At 44.1% G+C, this 22,947-nt stretch overlaps 1 protein-coding gene across 1 annotated transcript in view; it reads right to left on the bottom strand.

Moving 5' to 3' along the window:
* IPPK (inositol-pentakisphosphate 2-kinase) overlaps nucleotides 1–12,244 on the bottom strand; it is a 98,678-nt gene extending 86,434 nt beyond the window's left edge. Inside the window, exon 1 of the mRNA XM_065407482.1 lies at nucleotides 12,164–12,244. Within this exon, the coding sequence (XP_065263554.1) occupies nucleotides 12,164–12,244 (81 nt within the window). The remainder of the gene's footprint in view (nucleotides 1–12,163) is intronic.
* Nucleotides 12,245–22,947: the final 10,703 nt, after the last annotated feature.

Raw genomic sequence — 22,947 nt, 5'->3', positions numbered from 1 at the left:
GGTGGGGGCCTGGCTGTTTGGGGAGGCACAGCCTTCCCTACCCGGCCCTCCATACAGTTGTGCAACCCCGATGTGGCCCTCGGGCCAAAAAGTTTGCCCACCCCTGCCGTAAACACTTTTAATAAGAAATGCTTACTGACACTTCAGCTTTGGAGCACCTAATCTCAGCACTACTCTGCTGTCCCTGCCACAGTATGACCATGACCTGCCAGAGTAAGAATTTTCTTTTGCATGAACCTATACAATTTCAGTTCCTATTCCATGGGTACAAGTATAGGGCAATGGCACGGCATATTGGCACTATTTTCCATAGACAATAGTGATTTTATCTGATCACACTCCTGAGGGTCACTAAAGCACAGAAAACACAGCTGCTACTGGCATCCCGAGTTGCTTGGACCAGTATGCCACTAGCCTATTTATTGCAATGGTGCCAGCCGAATTCACTGCACAGTGACATGGGAAATTGTCTGACCATGGCAGAAATAAAGCAGGCATCCCTAGAAACCTTCAGGAAAGGATTGCAAAATATCTTCATTAACGTTTCATCGAGATCTCTCAGAAGGATACAAGGGACATCCTATGTACCAAAAAAAGTGCCCTGAAAACCCTCTCCTACCACATAACCCAATAGGGGTCTGACAAGCGGATGCCAACCCTACCTATGTTTGTTGCACCTGTTCCTCTTCTTGTATGAGGGAAAAACAGAAAGTCAGTATCTTTGTGTTGTTAGCTTGGGGATGGGCCAGGTGCCATCTTTATAATTAACCACTATAAGAAAAAATGCATGCACACATTTACCTGAGTTTCCTTTGCTTTCATCAGTGTCATTCGCGCTTACCTGGAGGAACTGGCTAGACTGTGGCAAAGTCTCAAACAGGTCCAGGCTTGTGGTGTGGTTGAAGATCCCCGACTACATCTCTCCCCTCCTCCTTTTCCCTCCTTGCTGTTCACAGCAAGGGTCTCTGTCTTGGACTCCTTCAAGGTATCTACAGTGTTCTGTGGGGTGTTGGTGGTGTCTCCACATAAGAACATAAGAATGGCCCTACTGGGTAAGACCCATCTAGCCCAGTATCCTGTCTTCTGACAGTGGCCAGTGCCAGGTGCCCCAAAGGGAATGAACAGAACAGGTAATCAAGTGATCCATGCCCTGTCGCTCATTCCCAGCTTCTGGCAAACAGAGGCTAGGGACAGCATTCCTGCCCATCCTGCTAATAGCAATTGATGGACCTACCCTCCATGAATTTATCTAGTTCTTTTTTTTTTTAAACCCTGTTATGGTCTTGGCCTTCACATCTTCTGGCAAGAAGTTCCACAGGTTGACTGTGCCTTGTGTGAAGAAATACTTCCTTTTGTTCATTTTAAACCTGCTGCCTATTAATTTCATTTGGTGACCTCTAGTTCTTGTGTTATGAGAAGTAGTAAACAACACTTCCTTATATACTTTCTCTACACCAGTCATGATTTTCTAGACCTCAATCATATCTCCCCTGAGCCGTCTCTCTTCCAAGCTGAAAAGTCCCAGTCTTATTAATCTCTCCTTATATAGCAGCCGTTCCATACCCCTAATCATTTTTGTTGCCCTTTTCTGAACCTTTTCCAATTCCAATACATCTTTTTTGAGATGGGATGACCACATCTGCACGCAGTATTCAAGATGTGGGCATACCATGGATTTATATAGAGGTAATATGATATTTTCTATTTTATTATCTATCCCTTTCTTAATGATTCCCAACATTCAGTTTGCTTTTTTGACTGTCGCTGCACATTGAGTGGATGTTTTCAGAGAACTATCCACAATGACTGCAAGATCTCTTTCTTGAGTGGTAACAGCTAATTTAGACCCCATCATTTTATATATATAGTTGGGATTATGTTTTCCAATGTGCATTACTTTGCATTTATCAACATTGAATTTCATCTGCCATTTTGTTGCCCAGTCACCCAGTTTTGAGAGATCCTTTTGTAGCTCTTCGCAGTCTGCCTGGGTCTTAACTATGTTTAGTAATTTTGTATCTTCTGCAATTTTTGCCATCTCACAGTTTACCCTTTATTCGTAAATGATCTGGAAAATGTTGAATAGGAATGGTCCCAGAACAGACCCCTGGGGGACAACTATTTACCTCTCTCCATTCTGAAAACTGACCATTTATACCTACCCTTTGTTTCATATCTTTTAACCAGTTACCAATCATGAGAGCACCTTCCCTCTTATCCCGTGGCAGCTTACTTTGCGTAAGAGCCTTTGATGAAAAACCTTGTCAAAGGCTTTCTGAAAATCCACTGGATCCCCTTGGTCCACATGCTTATTGACCCTCTCAAAGAATTCTAGTAGATTGGTGAGGCATGATTTCCCTTTACAAAAGCCATGTTGACTCTTCCTCAACAAATTATGTTCATCTATATATCTAACAATATTGTTCTTTATTATATTTTCAACCAGTTTGCCCGGTACTGAAGTCAGGCTTACAGGCCTGTAATTGCTGGGATCACCTCTGGAGACCTTTTTAAAAATTGGTGTCACATTAGCTATCCTCCATTCATCTGGTACAGAAGCTGATTTAAATGATAGGTTACAGACTACAGTTAGTAGTTCTGCAGTTTCACATTTGAGTTTCTTTAGAACTCTAGGGTGAATACCATCTGGTCCTAGTGACTTATTGCTGTTTAATTTATCAATTTGTTCCAAAACCTCCTTTAATGATACCTCAATGTGGGACAGTTCCTCAGATCTGTCACCTAAAAAGAATGGCTCAGGTTTGGGAATCTCCTCACATCCTCAGTGTGAAGACCGATGCAAAGAATTCATTTAGTTTGTCCGCAATGGTCTTATCGTCCTTGAGTGCTCCTTTAGCACCTCCATCATCCAGTGGCCCCACTGCCTGTTTAGCAGGATTCCTGCTTCTTATGTACTTTAAAAAAAAAAAAAAATTACTATTACTTTTTGAGTCTTTGGCTAACTGTTCCTCAAATTCTTTTTTTGCCTTCCTAATTGTATTTTTACACTTCATTTACCAGTGTTTATGCTCCTTTCTATTTTCCCTCACTAGGATTTAACTTCTACTTTTTAAAGGATACCTTTTTGCCTCTCACTGCTTCTTTTACTTTGTTATTTAAATATGGTGGCTCTTTTTTGGTTCTCTTACTATGTTTTTAATTTGGGGGTTACATTTAAGTTGAGCCTCTATTATGGTGTCTTTAAAAAGCTTTCACGCAGCTTGCAGAGATTTCACTTTGGGCACTGTACCCTTTAATTTCTGTTTAACTAACCTCATTTTTGTGTAGTTCCCCTTTCTGAAGTTAAATGCTACAGTGTTGGGCCGCTGTGGTGTTTTTCCTGCCACAGGGATATTAAATTTAATTATAATATGGTCACTATTACCAAGCGGTCCAGCTATCTTCACCTCTTGGACCAGATCCTGTGCTCCACTTAGGACTAAATCAAGAATTGCCTCTCCTCTGGTGGGTTCCAGGACCAGATGCTCCAAGAAGCAGTCATTTAAGGTGTCAAGAAACTTTATCTCTGCATCCTATCCTGAGGTGACACGTACCCCAGTCAATATGGTGGTAATTGAAATCCCCCATTATTATTATTGGGGTTTTTTTTATTTTAATAGCCTCTCTAATCTCCCTGTGCATTTCACAGTCACTATCACCATCCTGGTCAGGTGGTTGGTAATATATGCCTACCACTATTTTCTTATTATTAGAGCATGGAATTTCTTTCCATAGGGATGCTATACAGTTTGATTCATTTATGATTTTTACTTCATTTAATTCTACGCTTTCTTTCACATATAATGCCACTCTCCCACCAGCATGACCTGTTTTGTCCCTCCGATATATTTTGTACCCTGGTATTACTGTAGCCCATTGATTATCCTCATTCCACCAAGTTTCTGTGATGCCTACTATATCAATAGGCATTTAATACGAGGCACTCTAATTCACCCATTTTATTATTTAGACTTCTAACATTGGTATATAAGCACTTTAAAAACTTGTCTCCTTTTAGCTGTTTCCATTACATGATGTAACTGAATGGGACTCTTTATTTGAGTGTTTATGATCAGACCCTGCCTGTATTTTATCATTTTCCATCCTCTCGTCCTCACTAGGACATGGAGATTCTCTATTTATAGATCCTCCCCTAAGGGATGTCCGAACCATGTGCTCCTCCGCACCTGTCGGCTTTCCCCCAGCCCTTAGTTTAAAAACTCCACCAACTATGGCATGCAGTTCCTTGTAGAAGTGGCAGTCTGCAGCTCAGCACCAGATCTACTGTTGTACTCCCTGGCCTTGTGGTATCCCAGGTGAAGTTCCTTCGCTTTCACATGCCACTGCTGCTAATCCCTGCCATACCCCTTTAGCTGCATCCCCCATCCAATCTCCTCATAAAAGTCCACTTTTCTACAGCTGGTTTGTGACTGTGCTCTCATAGCCTCTTCTCCCCACAGGCCCAGGAGATCCAAGACTTCCTAGGCAACTGTCCAACTGACCAGGCAGGAGTGTGTCTAATGCAGGAGTCGGCAACCTGCGGCTCTTTGGCTGCCCCCATGCAGCTTCTGGTCTCTGTGACTCCTGACCAATGCAGTTTAAAATTGTGACCAGAGTGGTCATTGTTGCATAGAATGGGGCATTGTGGGACAACTGCTGGAAGACTGTTAGGGTCAGCATATGCCATGTAGTATCTACCCTCACACTGTGGGCCTCAGTACGTTGACCGTGACTTTATGCTACTCAGCGAGGGTAGTTTTACTGCATCACTGTAACAGGGCACTTCATCACAGTGAAATTTGAGTGTAGACACATGCACACAGTTGAAGCAAGGCAACTCACATCAGCCTAACTATGTAGTACAGACTAGGCCTTAGTACATATGTAGTCACAGGAACCTGAGATTACTTCGCACAGCTCCTTCAGCAAGGAAAAGGATGCTCAACTTGCAGTCTGACATGAATTATACTATCTGTGCATTTTTGGTGCTATTTTTTTGAAGTATTGATACTAAAGTAATATTCATAAGATTTGGAATTCATTTCACTTATGAAATGAGCTGTATACTATATCAAAGATTTGGAGTTCACTTTATGTTTTTCCTTTCATAAGAAATCTCAGTCTTTCACTCATCTTTGAAAACTCCAAACTTCCATGAAGCAAGAGCTTTATTTTGTTGTTCTTTCAAAAATAAATAAATAAATAAATAATAATCTATAAAAACAGCTAGACCTCCTCTCCCCGAAAAGAAAAAGGAGATATTGACAGCATTCACTGCACATTTGATTAAATAGCCAACCGGCAATGCAAAAACAATAGCCTTGTAGCACGGCACCCCTAAGATCTAGTTCCTTTCTCAAATACACTCAATGCAAAGGACTGTAATGCACTGAAAAACAAAACAGCAACCAGAAGAAATATGAGACCATAAGCTGATAAGGAAACAACAAAATTCAAGATATTAATAAATAGGACAATTCTGCGCAAGGATGAACAGGATAGGGTTGGAAAATTTTCCTGGGTTATGTCTTATAACATGGTAAATTAAAGATCTTAAAAGGCACACAGAGGAAACAAATCTATTCTTCTGAAGGTAGAATCTACATCACACTCCATTCAAAAGAATAAACATAGCTGTAACTGACAAGTCAGTTATTTCATAGTTGTCTCTCAAAAAAGAGATGTTAATATGTATTTAGTTATTAAATCTGCTGTTAACCTGTAGGCAACAATACTATACATTTATAACTTCACCTTAACTGTTTAGCAAACAAGTTTCAGCAAGCTACAAAGCACACCAACTTCATATTATTTCATTATCAATACCTCTGAAAAATCTTAACTGTCCTGGTACCATTAGCTGTTGAAATGCTAAGTCTATAAATGTTTTTAACAGTTTACATATGAAGACTTATTTTGGTTTGAAATCATGGCAGCTTCTTCATTGAGCATCAGAGTAATCAGTTATTTAGACTTTAGTCATAATGTTTTGGGTTTTTTTGTTTTGTTTTGTTTTTCCCAATAAGAATTTTATTGTAACACAGAGCAAACAGAATGTTCTTGCATTTAGAAGAATGTATTTGGTCTCTTGGTGATGAAACGTGGTTTGTGCTGACGACGCAGAACTCTGTGTGGCAGAGGGAACTTGATTTTCGAATCATGGAATTGCTTAACTGCAGGTCTATGGTACTTGCTAGCAGCAATCTCCTCAACCTTCATGATCTGAATAGAGTGAGCACGGGCACGATAGCGGGCACCCGTATCACGGTAGCACTGTGTAACAGCACCAGCAGTTGTCAAGTCCCTCTACATGTTGTGGGTTCCACTACGAGAATCATAGCGTAGCCAGATACCAAAGTTTTTCACCCGCAAAGGGGACTTTTCAAATACCTGTCCACAGTACACAATTTCTCCAGAAGACATAATGTTACTAGTTTTTGTGCAAGTCTTGTAACAAACTAACAGGTTCAGAACAGAAGTCTTTAGGAAATGGTTATCATACCCACCAGTGGTATTTTCTCCTCTAAAGCAGTGGTTCTCAGGAATACACGTACTCTAGGAGTACGCAGAGGTCTTCCAGGAGGTACATCAACTCATCTAGATATTTGCCTAGTTTTACAACACGCTACATAAAAAGCACTAGTGAAGTCAGTCAAACTAAAATGCCATATAGACAATGACTTGTTTATACCGTTCTATATACTATACACTGAAATGTTACGACAATATTTATATTCCAGTTGATTTTATAATTATATGGTAAAATGAGAAAGTAAGCAATTTTTCCAGTAATAATGTGCTGTGATGTATCTGTATTTTTATGTCTGATTTTGAAAGTAAGTAGTTTTTAAATGAGGTGAAACTTAGGGTACACAAGACAAATATCAGACTCCTGAAAGGGGTACAGTATTCTGGAAAGATTGAGAGCCACTGGTCTAAAGCGCTTTTGGAATAGCATGTATGCAACCCAAGCTAATTCTCCCATTCTTCCCTTACTGCTAGCACCAAATGTTAGCATGCCATTTTTCAAACAATTAGTACTAATGATATACTGTATTACAACCCCTCCCAAACAAACAAAATCCTGTAACTTCAATTAACAGTATTACCATGAATGTTAATATTAGTAAAGCATCAATATTGGCTGAAGGAAAAACTAACAAGAGCATCAATCTGCCATAGGCATCGCATTACATTTGTTATCATTTCTCTTAAATCTTAGAATTCCACCTCTACTGCTGACATTACATTCAAAGCCCCCAGGATTTTCAAGCCAACAGAAAAATGCCTAATAGCATCTGCTATTTTATTATTTTGTAAGCCTTTGCATTTGTGACAAGTGTTCTAACTCAGACATAACCAGACTTTGTCCATCTGAGGGCTTCATTAATGACTTGACATGAACCAGAGGGCTGCTCCAAATTCTCATGAAAATGGAATCACAGATGCCACATAAAGACAAGTTCCAGCATACAATGCTCCACGTTGAAAATTTGCTCTGAACATGATGGAGTATTGTATGCTGAGACCTGTAGTCTTAAAGGCATTAAACCCCACTGTTAAATTCATTATACAGTGAAACAATGGTGTTGGCATGGAGAGTCAAAACGTAGACATTTAGGTTCTTCCTAGCCACTCACAATTTAACGCCCCAAATGCCACAAAAATCTGCAAAATTGAGTTTCTCAGTGAGATGGCAATTAATAAATAGTATTATTCCCTGTGCTCCAAAAATGGGAAACTGAACTGCAAAGGCTGTATCTAATTCATAAATCAAACTAAGCTGTCTAGCTAACTTAGGGTTTGTCTACACTGGCAATTTACAGCGCTGCAACTTTCTGGCTTAGGGGTGTGAAAAAACACTCCCCTGAGCGCAGCAAGTTTCAGCGCTGTAAAGTGCCAGTGTAGACAGAGCACCAGCGCTACACCGTGACCACACAAGGCATGTTAAAGCGCTGCCGCGGCAGCGCTTTAGTGTTGCCAGCGTAGACTAGTCCAAAGATACAGCAAAAAGCCCACTACTCTAAATATATGATCCTGAGCGTAGCACAACCTCCAGTAGCAACGACAGTCCCAGTGAGTATACATTTATTATGAAAGTGACAAACAGTCCAGTTCTCTCACCGAAGACATTTTAATTCCTAAAATAATAAAAGATATTGATGACCGTATTATATATTTCACATAGAAAAAGTAGTTGCATGACAATCTTTACATGTAACTCAAACAAGACCCCCAGAAAGCATAAGCATATTTTCCTCTGAAGTGAAAGAGATTTCAAGATAAGCATAGAACAAAAACAAAACAAAAAAAAGATTTCCCCACACTGAAGGCAAAGTATTTTTTCTGCATACTATACATCTATCATTGTGGTATCAAAGACACACTGATCAAAGCATGTCAGGACTTAAAAATCCTGTTTCTCCCCGATTCCCAAAATAATTACTCCTTTGGTCTATTAAGCCCCAAAAACATGCTAGTAAGAGAAATCCCTCTTTTTCTGGACCACTCTAAATCATCATGTGCCTTGAAACACAAACCAATTGTTTACAATTATATTTTAAATGAAACATTAGGTTACCAGAGTATACCTATGCACACAAAAAACATGAACAGAAGTTATCAGTTCCAATAAACCAAAGGAAAAGCATACATACTAGATTATATACTGAGGGAAAGAAAGGGAATTCATAAGCTCTCTTTTTATAGCAGAAATATAAAACACTCATTATTTCAAGCCCTGTTTGAAATACAGAATTTCTAAAGAAGAGAGCAATTTTCTAAGTTAGGCAATCTCAAGTTTTAGTGTAGGAATCTCTGCTGGTAAACACTGGTTAAAAATGCAAATCTATACAAAAGATGTGCAGCTCCCTTCTGACAAGTGAGACGCCACCCCCCTTAATAGAAATCCATGGCTCACAAAAAGGAGACCATTCTCCAATGTAGAAAACCTTTATTACAGCAATTGCTTGCAAGTCTCATTCTCCTGGCTCAGTCGGGGGAGTGAGGTAGAAAAACAAGTTTGCTAAGGCCCTCTAAAGCACCGAACCACAGGACAAGTGAACTGATAGGATAGCACCAGTGTGGATATCAATGGTGCAAGGTACCCACATTAACCCTGCTCTTTCTCGTGAAACGTTTCTCGACATCCACATTCGTGTTGCAGCTGCATTGCCTTCTAGGTACGTATTCCACAGTTCACAGCACAGTGCTTGGAACTTATGGGAGATTTCAAAAGACCACCTGGGAAAAATACTAGACGGACTACCTAAAGAGTGATTGGTGAAATGTGAGATAGTAATAAAGGGACTAGTCACACTGAAGGGCCTTCTATACCTGCAATTCCTACCCACACTGGTACTGCACAGGAGAAGACCATAGTGTGATTAGGCTTGCCTTAAGCAAGTCTAATCCAAACATAGGTGCAATTGTGCACACACCAGTGGAAGCAATCTTGCTTACGAATGAGTGATGTGTCAAGTATTCTAGGGCAACCAAACAATGATTCCAAGACAGATGTCTCATATGCTAACATTCAGGTTTAAAAAATTTAAGAGACAAGGACTTTTTAGCAGCATTTCAGCCTCAAGTTAGGTTAATTCACGTATCACCCACTGCGAAGCAAGAACTGCATTTAAGCATAGATACAACTGTTGCACAATTGAGATACAAGAAAGAGTGACATGCTTGGGCTGAACAAAACTTTAGTCATTACTTTGCGTATGCAACTGTTCCATTAGCACACACCTAGGCTGGCTGACTGACAGACCATTAGAATGACAACTAACGATTATCAACAACAAAACTAAACTAGTATTTAAACAGTACTTTATATGTTCTAACTTTTTAAAATTAAAATAGTTCATAAGTGACACACAAACCTATAAGAAGCAAGATTCATTGGCTTGATGCTGTTTGTACTAGAGCAACAACATGCATCCTCCCATTTGTACTGCAAACATCTCAAACTTTTTTTGTGGTGTTGAAGAGAGATTTGACAGTTATATGGAATCTAAGGTAGGATTCTACACTTTCTACATGTTTAAAATGTATCATGGCCCTGGAATAAGTAATCCCTTAAGTACAATGGAGCACTGTTTCTGAAATTCCCACCATCCAACTAACGAATGCTGTATTGGTATTTTTAAAATTGCACCTTGAAGAAATGCACACACACAAAAACCCTTAACATTGTAAGTAAGGAGCAAATCTATATTCAACCCTCTCAGTAACTTATTTATGAAAATTTTCAACATAAGGGGCAGAAGAAAGTAGAAAAGTCTCCAAGCTAAAATAAAAATAGGTGCCACAATAGCCTTAGCACATTTTTATGTATGGTTTTGAATTCTCATTAGCTAAGCTGATTAGTACATTACAAGGAAAAAAGCAATTGCACCGGTCTGAAGTTTATAACCTGATATATTCAGTCCTGGACCAGCAAAAATACGGGTTGGAGCAAGTTTTAAGGACTATCAACTCAAACCATAAATGCTTACACAAATGCCTCCTGTCTTTGGTCATCTCTGCCTTACCAATAGTAAAAAGGGTTGTTTTAAATCTATGAACAGTATCAGAAGATAAGAGATATCTTGGAAAATAACAGCCACTTATATCCATGCTGAAATTAGCATACAAGGCTACAAATGAAATAGTATACAAGCTACATAAACCTTGCCAGAACCACTAATATACTTGTCTTAAAAGCATGTATAAAGTTCTGATGCCTAATAATTGTAATAAATGAAAATGCACAGCAAAAGAGAACTGAAGAAGAGTAATAATATCCTGGCAGCAGTAAAATGACTGCACACCTTTTTTATCCAGTACAGAATACACAAACGTATTTATAAGCTTTTCTATGGTGTTCATCGCCAGCGTCTGAGCATATAAGATTAATGAATTTATTCTCAATTCCACGAGGTATGGATTTATTCCCTTTTTACAGATGGAAAACGGAGGCACAGAGATTAAATGACATGCTTGTATTCACAGAGGAAGTCTATGACAGAGCCAAAGCAGAACCCAAATCTCCTTAATCCCAGTCCATTGCCTTAGCCACAAACTCAATTCTCTCTAGTTGGGAGGGGGAACAGGAGGGGGAGGGAGATATTACTAGTGCTCCTTTGTCACCACTTAAAATGTTTTTCCACATCTTTATTCCTTCTCCCTCCCTCCCCCACAGTGTAAAGGTAACAGACTTTCCCTGGTGCTTTCCCCCACATCTCCCCTCCAAAAACATAGTAAATGACTACTCATCAGGTCCTTTTCCTTTTCCCCCTTAAAAGGAGGTGCAGACTTTAAGGAAGGCAGCAGGTTTAAATGCCAGGTAAACAATCTGTGCTAGCTCCTTCCACAGTTGTGGCAGAGTTCCACTCCATACCATACCACACCCCACCCGGGGGAAGAAAACCAGGAGATGGGATCCTAGATACATGATTAGAATGGAAAACTACCTGTACAGGAAATGAGAAAAAGCACCAGGCAAAGTCTCCCTCCCTCCACCTTGGGGGGGTGTTGTGTGTGGAAAAATTTAGAATATTTTAAAGGCAGGAATGAGAACAAAGGAATAAATCACTTTTCAAAAGTAATCCTAGTTATCTACATCTGTGGGAGAAAGAGAGGCAGCAGGGGAGACTTGTCCTAGGATTTCATCCCACAGCTCCCCTTCTCAGATGAGTGTATTGGGAGGGGATGCAATTTCCCTGTAGCGTCACCCCTTCCACACAAACCTCCGCCTGCCACTACAAAAAGGGGTAAAATTCCCTGAAGCCCCCACCTCTTGCTGCCCCTCTACAGGTGAAGGTGCGGAGAGTAATTTATCTAGGACTCTACATCCCCACCACCACCACACACACATACACACACACACACGTAAGCTTTGCTGCTCCCGCTCCCCACGGGGCGACAAGCCGTGGGACTTCCCTGGGGCCCACCCCCGGCTTCCCTGCCCGCTGAGCAGTAATCCCTTTAAGCAGTGGGGGCCATGGCCTCTGACCTGCGCCCTCCGACCCCTGGCGTGTCGGAGGGGCTCGGAGCAGCTCGTGCGCAACAGCGACAGGGAAGCGGCCCAAGCCGCCACCCCCGGCAGCCGTTACCAGCCCCGCGCGGAACCCGAGCCGGGGCCAGGCCCCCCGAGCGGGGGAGGGGTTCCGGCTCCCCGTACCTGGCTGTGGGAGACGACGAGGCTCTTGTTCCCTTCCCCGTGGTATTTCCATTCATTCTCATCCATCTTCTCTGCGTCCATCCCCCGCCCGGGCTGCCCCCCGCTCGGTCCCCGTCGGGCGACGGGCAGGTCTCCGTCCCCCTCCCACCGGCCCCGTGGTTCTTCTGAGCGAACGCTCACGAATCAACCATCTGGTGTTCACGCTCTCCCACACCCCCCGCAGGCAGCCCGGTTCCCACAGGAAGTCCCGCCCTCCGCCGGCGAGGTTAAGGCGAGGCCGGAGCTCACACAACCCTAGCCTGAGCCGGCAGCCCAGAGGCTCGTGATTGGTTGGCAGTCGGCAGCCATCTTGGGTTTGGTCAGCGCCTCGAGACGCCATCTTTGATTAGGGCAGAGGCTGGGCTAGTGGGACGAAGTCTTTCCACTTTCACGGAGAGGATTCGATATAGGGCTGATCTATTTTGTCCGCCATCTTTAGTGGGGGCAGAGGCGGGCTTGTATTGTCATCCCTCGTGAGTCTGGGGGTCGGGTTCAGAACATGAGCATGGGCAAGTGAGCGGCGGCGGGCGGGGGGGTAAAATGAAATGGGAGCGTTGGGCTCTGGGGAACGCCTTAGCACAGTCACCCCCCAGCTCGTACTGTCCGAGCAGAATGGGCACTTCCTGGGTGACGTGGGAAGGAGGGGGTCAGCCCATGGGAGGGCATATTCTCAAGGGTATGGAGCACCCTCTAGCATGCGGCCACTGGCAGCTCGTCACACAGATCTAGGAGGGGCACATCGTGCGGGCTACCCCGCACCACCCAGTGTGACCTCCTCTGAATCACAGTGTAAAGGGATGGACACATTTCGCAAGGTGCTCCACATAAGCTTCGAAGTGGGCCCCTCTGCACTTCCGTTCTTTAATGAGTCACAAAGAACACCCCCTTGACTGTGCTTAATTGGAGCAAGGACTACGGCTGTGTAATAGCAAACGATACCTGTAACCCCCCATAACCCAAGTCTGACCCCAGATGTACAGTACCTTGCCTCTTAACTCGTGTATATTTCATTTTAAACATTAACTTTAATAAAAAATTTAAATCTGTTAAATCTACAACCCTGAAGCACAATGTAGAAAAGGCTACTCATAGCGTGTGAGCTGTCCTCATTCCTACTGTGGTGAAACAGGAGCAGCAGCTCTGTCAGGGGGAAGCTTTTTAGTATTACCACTCACAAATCTTTTTAAAAAAAAGTAATCACAAGTCAGGATCTTAAAAAACTATGGTTGGTTTTAAAATCATATTTTAAAAAATATTTGGGGGGTTCTTTTTATTTGCCTTCTGCTTTTTGAGCCTTCAGAGTGCACTGTAGCCATATTTTCAAGTTTTTCTCCACAACCATAAGGGCCAAAAAATATATGTTTTTTGAAAAAGAGAGCTGATTTTCTCACAAATCACTTTTCAAGAGGAACTGAATGTCCTATACAGGAAGCTCACTTTATTACTGGTCCAGCAGATTTCTTGCGTTACACACAACACTATGAGAAACTCAAATATTTTAGGAGTAGCATGGTATCTCTTTGTGTTTGATTTTTTTCCATATATTAGAGCTATAACCACAAGATCAAAAAAGAACAAAGCTGCTCTTTTAATGGTAGTTGCACCCTCCACAAACAGTGAGTGATTAGTGCAAATTTGTTATTGCTGCTGGGAATACAAATACTAGAAGCCACACACCCTTATACTGCTGAGACGAGGGGAACAGATAAATTCCCAGTATCTGAATTTTAATTTATACAAAATTTGTTTATATTCTCTGAATACAAAATGTTTACAGAGGTCAAACTATATGTATCACATACTCTGATTATCTACATGTCCTCTAAAACAGACATTGGAGATAACTGGAGTTGTTCTTTGCATAAATTATTTCCTCATGGTTACAGCAGATGTCAGGGAGCCACAACCTCTTGTTTCTCCTTCTTCACTGTGTGAAAGACATGTAACCTCTATGCTTCAGGATACTCATCTTCAAATGAGTAATCACCTACCTTACAGAGGTGTTGTGAGGCTTTTGAAGTGCTTTACAATACAAACACCTTAAAATACATTTTTTCTTGTTTTCCCTTTGGTTTAATACAATTTCTCAAAGGACAAACTGTCTAACAAATCCTGATGTCTGATATTATGCCAACACATTTCATGTATATACACTCAAGTATATACTATGCCAGGGGTGGCCAAACTTGCTGACTCTCCTAGCTGCATGCAATAATCTTCAGAAATTCAAGAGCCAGGCGTGCCTGCCAGGTCTCAGGGCTTCAGCCCCACTCCTGATGAAGCCCTGAGCCCAAGGCAAGCACGCCTCGCAGGGCTGGATCCCTAAGAGACTCTTCCCCGCAGGGCAGAAGCACCTAGTCCCACCAGTCTGCCTCAGGGCAGAAGCCCTGAGCTCCCTTCATCCCAGTCTGGTAGGTGGAGAACCGAGTGGAGGCATAGGGAGCTCCACGAGCCACACTTTAACTGAAAAAGAGACGCGGTTTGGCCACCCCTGTAATATGTAGTAAAGTCAAAACAAATTACTGTTCTTTGAAAATACAGGGTAAAATCCTGAACTCCTTACTCAATCAAAACTTCCACTGAAGTAGACAAAAAAACAATAGCCATTTTGGCCCTTTGAATTTGGCCCTTTAAAGAATCCAATACTTTTCTTTATGCTTTTTTCATTCTTATTAAGTAGTCTATGAAGTTTTGCCTTTCTGTTGTCGAGAATTCTTCCCTCTACTCAAGGTATTAAGGCAGTTAAGATGACACATAAGCAGACATAAGCCTACAAATTCTTATTTGCATAAATGAACATTTGTATGATTTGTATAATTTCTAAGTTTGGCTTTTAAACAGTCTCATAAAAAAGCAAAACTTTCTATGTGAATGAAAAGAGAAGCTGCACCTGGAAGGCTGAAAATAAAACACGTATAATTCTGCCACAAGAGACACCGATCCCTTGTTATACATCTTGGGTTAGATATGTATGTGTGACTGGTTCATTTTTTTATAACACCATTTTACTTTAACTGTGCAAATGAATTGTGGTTAAAATGGCTTATGCTTCTCTCCTTATTTAGTCAAAATATATGCACTGACAAAAAGATAGGATTTTGTTATTAAGCAAAACCACCTATGCTGAAACATTGAAAAGAAGAAGTGTTCTTTTTTTTATAAAACAATAATGCTGTGCTATATCTTTCTTATGAATAGGAAGTTTAAATTATATTTCTGCCTCATTTATGCTTTCCTTTTATCCAAATTTTCTTTATTTTTTCTATATTGATTAATTGTTTATGAATATGTAAAATTATAAATAGTGGCATCTGGCACTACCATAATTTTATCAGGAAAACTTTGTATACAGACGTTTCACTTTCAGTACAAAATCATATTAACTGTAATGCTTCATTTACTAAATAAACTAAACTTGGGGGAAATTACACATGTCCATTGATACGTTTTCATGAAAAAAGTACAGAACCAAATAGTATTACTAATATTCTACTTGTAGAGACTGTTCTTGTGCAAACTAATAGCTCCCCATTACTTTTACACCATAATTTTCTTTACAAATTTTCACCATGAAAACTACTTTTAGTTTTGTACACTTTTAAGCTTACACTGAACTCACATAGAGAGATGTAAGGACTGGTTTACACTAGAAAGTTAGGTCAACCCTGCTAGGTCACTCAGAGGTGTGAAAAATTCACACCACCTGAGAGACAGTTAAACTGACCTATGCCCCAGTGTAGACAGTGCTAAGTCAATGGTAGAATTCTTCCATCAATCGACCTAGCTACCAACTTTGGTTCCCAGTTAAAACATTGGGTACCCTTGCAGAGTTGACAGTGTGTCCCAGCCATGCTGAAGAAGTCTGAGTCACATGCTTCCAGGGGGTGCCACCACAGGTTTCATTTTGATATGACATGAAGGATTAAGGAGAGAACCATAGACATAAGCTGAATCTCCTCCTCCTTGAGTCCTGTGACTACAGTAGGTGGCTATCCAGGTTTGTGCTATTCTTTCTGCTTCTTACTAACTCAATGCCTCATTCCACCCTCCTGAAAGAGTGGGACAAAGATCCCATTGATCCTGCCTTAATCCTCGCCTGGAGCCTAGTCTAAATCCCACTGAAATCCATGGGAGTTTCTCCACTGACTTCAATGGGCTTTGAATCAGACTCTTGGTCATATAATTTTCCTATTCATACCCTAGCAATGTCAAAATTAGATGGTATGATGCACAATGAGCTACACAACTAACCCCTGTTTATCAGGAACCTTGCTGAACTGTAAATACATTTTCGTGAAGTAAGTTCAAAAGTATTTTATTTACTGAGGTAAAATTTCAGCCACAGACCTCTTGCTAAACTCACATATTGATATTGGGTGTGAATCATTTCCTGGAGTGAGAAAGAAGTCAGTATTCTAACAGCTGAAAACCAATGTCATGATATCATGCTCTGAGTGTAACAAAAGACATTTCTGTTTTGTACTGGATCTACCAACATTGCATGTGTTTGTGAGGAGGGCAAGGGGATGTAGGCATATCTTAACATCTTCACCCTCTCTAAAGATAAAAAGGATGATGTAAAATAGAGACTAATATTTAATTATTTATTAAAACTAGTAAGTATCTCCCAATAGATCTTTTGCCATCAACTAGAAAATTTTGTTCTACAGACACTGATTTCTTTAAAAAGCTCAGGGTAAAAAATTTGTGATTAAAATCAATGGGTCTGAGAATTTATAGAGAATACTAAATTGAAATTAGGACAACATGTATTATTCTGCTAATTATTTTTAATTCAATGTATTGTGTTTCCAAATTTAGAGAGATGGAATTATCATATTTATTGAAAATTATCTGGTAGTTTTATCAATTATTTTATGGCAACAAAACACAAAACAATAAATTATCCTTTTGTAACCTCTATGTCACCAAAAACTTAAAAGCCCTGACTTCCTTATCCCTATAGAGATGACACCACTGCCTCACTTATTTACTTTTATTGATTCAACAATTTTTTTTTACAATTTCATATACTTGATTAAAGTCCAAACAACCTAACCACCTCAAATTGTGATTTTGTCAGATCATACAAAATAAGCAGTATTGGGCCCAGTTAATACTTTAATTGAAACCTTAAAGAAAAACCAACATGTGGGGAGAAATGGTTACTAACCTTTCTGTAACTGTTGTTCTTCAAGATGTATTGCACTCCAATGTAGGTGTGTGCACATTCCAAACACAGTTGCTGGAATTTTTTTCCTCAGTGGTATCCGGTGGGTCAGCTCCAGCACCCTCTAGTTCCATGCACTCATAGCACTGGTATAAACGGTTCTGCCGACCCCGCGCACCTTCAGTTTCTTCTTACCCATAGGCACCGTCTGCATGGGTGTTCCAGGGCAGCCCCCTATCAGCTCCTGCCCACCCCCACCCCTGGCACCACCATCCTGCCGGTGGCCCCGCGGATCAGCGCCTCCCCCCTCTGTCCCCACGCCTCCTGCCCGCCGCAAACAGCTGTTTCGCCGTGTTCAGGGAGGTTGGGAGGGAGGGGGAGGAGTGGGGATGCAGCATGCTCGGGGGAGGGGGCAGAACTGAGCGGGAAGGGGCAGGGCGGGGGCAGGAAGAGGCGGGGTGGGTTGGGGCCTTGGGAGAAGGGGTGAGGGGGGCCTGGGCCTGGGGCAGAGTCGGGGTCGAGCACCCCCCGGCAGTTTGAAAAGTCGGTGCCTGTGTTCTTATCAACTGCCTCTGATAAGAGGGGATGGAGACAGAGGGCGGGTCTTGGAATGGACATGTGCAACTCATCTCAAAGAACAACAGTTACAGAAAGGTTAGTAACTATTGGGGTTTTTTCTTCGAGTGCTTGCACATGTCCATTCCAATGTAGGTGACTCACAAGCAGGTTGTACAGGAGGTGGGCTCAGAGTTCAAGTAAAAGCTGACGGCAAGACTGTGCAGCCGAAATTGACATCATCCCTGCCCTGTTGGGTAATGGCAAAGTGCACCGAGAATGTGTGCACTGAGGACCAGGTTGCTGCCCTGCAGATGTCTTGAATAGGAACTTGTGCTAGGAAGAGGCCTGAGATCTTGTGGAATGAACAGTCAGGTTAGCCGGAGGAGGGATTCCCGCAAGTTTGTATCATGAACATGTACATGAGGTAATCCAAGACTAAATCATCTGGGCAGAGATGGGGAGTCCCTTCATTCTCTCTGCTATCGCTATGAGTTGAGTTGGCCTGCGGAACGGTTTGGTCCTTTGAATATAAAATGCCAGGGCCCGTCTAACTTCCAAAGCGTGTAGGCACTGTTCCTCCTTATTCGCATGCAGTGTAGGATAGAAAAATTGCTTGGATGCAGTGCAATTTTGAGACCACTTTTGAAAGGAACTTCGGATGTGGGCACAGCTGTACTTTATCTTTGAAGAAGATTGTATATGGGGGTTCTGATGTGAGGGCTCAGATCTCCGAAATCCTCCTGGCCAAAGTGATGGCCATTAAGAAGGCCACTTTCCAGGAGAGGTGCAACAATGAGCAGGTTGCTAGCGGTTCAAAGGGTGGGTCTGTAAGCTTTAACAGGACGAGATTCAGGTCCCAAGGAGTGATCGGCTCCTTTACCTGAGAGAGTACACCCTCTCCAGGCCTTTGAGAAAGCAAATTACCATTTTTTGCAAAAAGACCAACCTTATAGTCGACCTTAGGATAGAAGGCTGAAACGGCTGCCAGGTGGACCTTGATTGAAGAAAAGGCCAGACCTTGCTGCTTCAAGAACAGAAGGTAGTCCAAAATAAGTTGCAATGAGGACTGTGCAGGTGGAATACTATGCTGGGAAGACCAGGTGGAGAATCACTTCCCCTTTACCAGGTAAGTTGCCCTGATGGAGGATTTATAACTGTCTAATAGAATTTTATTGACCTGCTCTGTGCTCTTCAGGATTCAGCCATGGCATTCCCTGGCTGTCAGATGATGAAGAGAGCAGAGGTTCGGGTGGAGCAGCTGACCACGTGGTCTCAGGAAACCAGGTCCAAGTGTAGCAGAAGCTGGATTGGGTCTCTACCAAAAGGCTTAATCGGGTGTTGAACCATTGCTGTCTGGGCCACACCGGGGCTATGAAGATGACCTGTGCTTGGTCCTGCTTGATCTTTGTCAGAACCTTCTGTATCAATTGAATGTGGGGAAAGGCATCATACAGGTGAGTTGTCCATGCTAACAGGAAGGCTTCCGTAAGAGACCCGAGGCTGTGGCCTCACAGGGAGCATAACTGCATTTTCTGTTGTCACAAACAGGTCTATCGGGGAGTCCCCACACTCACACACTGGAAGATGTCCCTTGCAAAGTTTGGTCAAAGAGACCACTTGTGATGAGTGGAGAAAGATCTGCACATTGTACCCGGCAGGTAAGATGCTTCTAGATAAACTGAGTGTGTGATGCAGAACTCCCACAGCCAAATTGCCTCCTGAAATATGGGGGGGAAGAAGGTGCTGTGCTGTGACTGTTGATGTAGTACATGGCAGTTGTATTGTCCATGAGAACCAAAACCACTGGGTCTGTAATGTGGAGCAGGAATGCTTAGCAGGCTTGGCGGACCGCCCTGAGTTCCCTGATACCGATATGAAAAGAGAGCTCTTCTTGAGACCATTGGGTCTATGCCCAAACCCTTTATTTTGCCTCCTCTGCTGGTCCTGCCTGGCAGGCTGCGTGAAATAGCATCCAGTCTGTTCAGGCCTGTAGTGTTTTCTGGACACTGCTGGTATATACAGACCCAGAGATTTTAGGGTTGCCTTAGAGTCCTTAAGTCCATGGACTCTGGCATCTATTTGCTCTGAAAAGAGCGATGGCCCTTCAAATGGGAAATCCTGGAGGGTTTGCTGCACCTCCTGGGGAAACCCTGAAGACTGTAACCACAAGCTTCTGTGCATGGTAACAGCCGTAGCCATCGCTCTGACCACAGAATCAGTGGCATCAGTGGCATCCAAGGCTGCCTGCAGGGAGGCCTGGGCTACTGTCTTCCCTTCTTCAACTAGCAAAGAGAACTCCTGTCTGGCCTCTTGAGGGAGCATGTCCTTTAATTTTTGCACCACTTCCCGAATATTAAAACATAGCAGCCTAGCAAAGCTTGCTAGTTCGCTATTCAGAATTGTAACCCACCCGTCAAATAGGCTTTTCGGCCAAAAAAAATCCAGCCTTTGGGGTCCTTTACCTATGGCATGGGGCCCACTTGACCTTGATGTTCCCTCTCACTGGGCGGCCGCCGCCACTAGAGATCCTGGAGGAGGGTGTGAAAATAGAAATTCATGCCCTTTGGCTAGTTTGAAGTATTTGCACTCCATTCTTTCGGCTGGAGGAGGGAAGGAAGCGGGGGTGTGCCAGAGTGCTCAAACCGGTCCATGATTGCCTCGTTAAGGGGTAGAGGCACTCTTGAGGGACCCATTGATGACCAAATGTCCAGTAACCTGTGTGTTGGCTCTGACCAATTCAGCCACCCACTTTAATAAGTCCTGGTAGGCAGTACCAGGTTTACCATGGCGCTAGTGGCTCCATGGCGCCGGGCTCACACTCAGAAGGGGCCCCGGTGTCTGGACTGTGGCCCCACCTCTCCAACCCACTCTGCCTGGGTTCTGCCCAGTGGAGGCCCCACCCACCGCTCACTCCTCTTCACCCCCCTCTCTCCCGCCTAACCCCTGGGGTGTGAGTGGTGGGCTGGGTCCCTCCAGGCATATGGGTCCTGAGGGAGCCTGGCTGGGGTAGGCCGGGCTCCCGCTCTGTCCTGGCTGGTTGTGCCGCTTCCGAGGGGCCAGAGGGATCCCTGACTGGACCCAGCTGCAGGCTCAGCCCATGCATGGACATAGTCACTTCCAGCAGGCCAGTGAGTGTGGCTGGGGGACAGGAAGGGTGTGATGGAGTGGATCTCTGGAGGGTCTGTGGGGGGGCACTGGCCAGTGGGGGTTCTGTGTGGAGTACTCCTGAGGGAATGAAAACAGATCCCCTGCAGATTTCTTTGCTTCCCTTTCAAAAGTGACTAAAGCAAAGGGAAGGGCGTGGCAGCTGAGAACGCCCATGGGCTTAGTTTGGGGGGCAGTACCCCCAAACAGAGACGAGGCGTGGGGACACACAGAGTCACATGCCACTGCCTCCCCCCCTTTCTGCAAGCGCAGAGCTGCCCGGCTGAAAAAAGAGGGTGCTGCTCAGAAGTTGCCACTTTCTGGGTCCTAGTGCTGGTTGAGCTCCCCTTCTGTGTGCTGGGAGCCATCCTGTTTTCTGTACAACAGTGAGTGCCTATGGTGGGGAAGGGCAGGGGCAGGCTGGGGTTAGGGGGAAAGAGGCAGTGGGGAAGGAACGGGGTGGGGTGTGGAGGAGATGGAGCCATGGGGAAGGGGCAAGGGATGGGAAAGAGGGGGTAGGGGGGATGTGGGGGCAAGGGGAAAGAGGCAGTGGGGATGAAGGGGGTGGGGTGGGGAGGAGATGGGGCAGTGGGAAAGGGGCATGGGATGGGGAAGAGAAGGGGATGGGGGAAGCAGGGGCAGGGGGGAAGAGGCAGGGGGAAGGAAGGGGGTGGGATGGGGAGGAGATGGAGTGGTGGGGAAGGGGCATGGGATGGGGAAGAGAAGGGGGCAGGGGAAGCGGGGGCAGGGAGAAGCGGGGGCAGGTGGAAAGAGGCAGTGGGGAAGAAGGGGGGTTAGAAGAGGAGGAGATGGAACGGTGGGGAACGGGCTGGGGGAAGCAGGGGCAGGGGGGAAGCTGGAGCCCAGAATGCGGCATCCCCTTGGCAGAAGCTGGGGCTCCCCTGTTAAGCAGGCCCATCGAACCCTCACCCTGACAAGCCCCACCTCCCCTGCATCTGTACCACCCCGATGAGCCCCCCCAGACACCCTCCCCACTGAGCCCCAACCACCTGCACCTGGAACCCCGCAATGAGCTTCTGTGCATCCAGATCTCCCACTGAGCCGCCCGCACCCAGACTGCCCCACAGAGAACTCTCTTACCCCCACCTGGATCCCCCCACACTAAGGGTATGTCTACACTACGAAATTAGGTCGAATTTATAGAAGCCGGTTTTATAGAAATCGGTTGTATACAGCCGATTGTGTGTGTCCCCACATAAAATGCTCTAAGTGCTCTAGTCGGCGGACCGCGTCCACAGTACCGAGGCTAACGTCGACTTCCGGAGCATTGCACTATGGGTAGCTATCCCACAGTTCCCGCAGTCTCCGCCACCCATTGGAATTCTGGGTTGAGATCCCAATGCCCGAATGATGCAAAACAGTGTCGCGGGGGGTTCTGGGTACATGTCGTCAGGCCCCTCCCCCTCCGTGAGAGCAACGGCAGACAATAGATTCGCGCCTTTTTACCTGGGTTACCTGTGCAGACAACATACCATGGCAAGCATGGAGCCCGCTCAGCTCAGCTCACCGTCACCATATGTCATCTGGGTGCCGGCAGACGTGGGACTGCATTGCTACACAGCAGCAGCAGCTAACTGCCTTTTGGCGGTAGACGGTGCAGCATGACTGGTAGCCGTGGGGCTGGCAGCCGTAGGGCTGCATTGCACCAGCCCCTTGCCTTTTGGTAGAAGATGGTATATTACGATTGGTATCCGTCGTCATCGTACTGCAGTGGCTGTCGATCATGGGCACCTGGGCAGACATGCTCAGTCCTATTGAACTGTCTTGACAATGATGGCTATCAGTCGTAGTATGCTATTTTCTGCCAAGCGCCCAGTATTTTCTGCTAAGCACCCAGAAGAGGCCGAGGGCG

The sequence above is a fragment of the Emys orbicularis genome, chromosome 7, assembly GCF_028017835.1.
Source record: "Emys orbicularis isolate rEmyOrb1 chromosome 7, rEmyOrb1.hap1, whole genome shotgun sequence".
NCBI lineage: Eukaryota > Metazoa > Chordata > Testudines > Emydidae > Emys > Emys orbicularis.
Note: the sequence above shows the minus strand (reverse complement) of the source record. Positions and strands in the feature narration are given on the sequence as shown.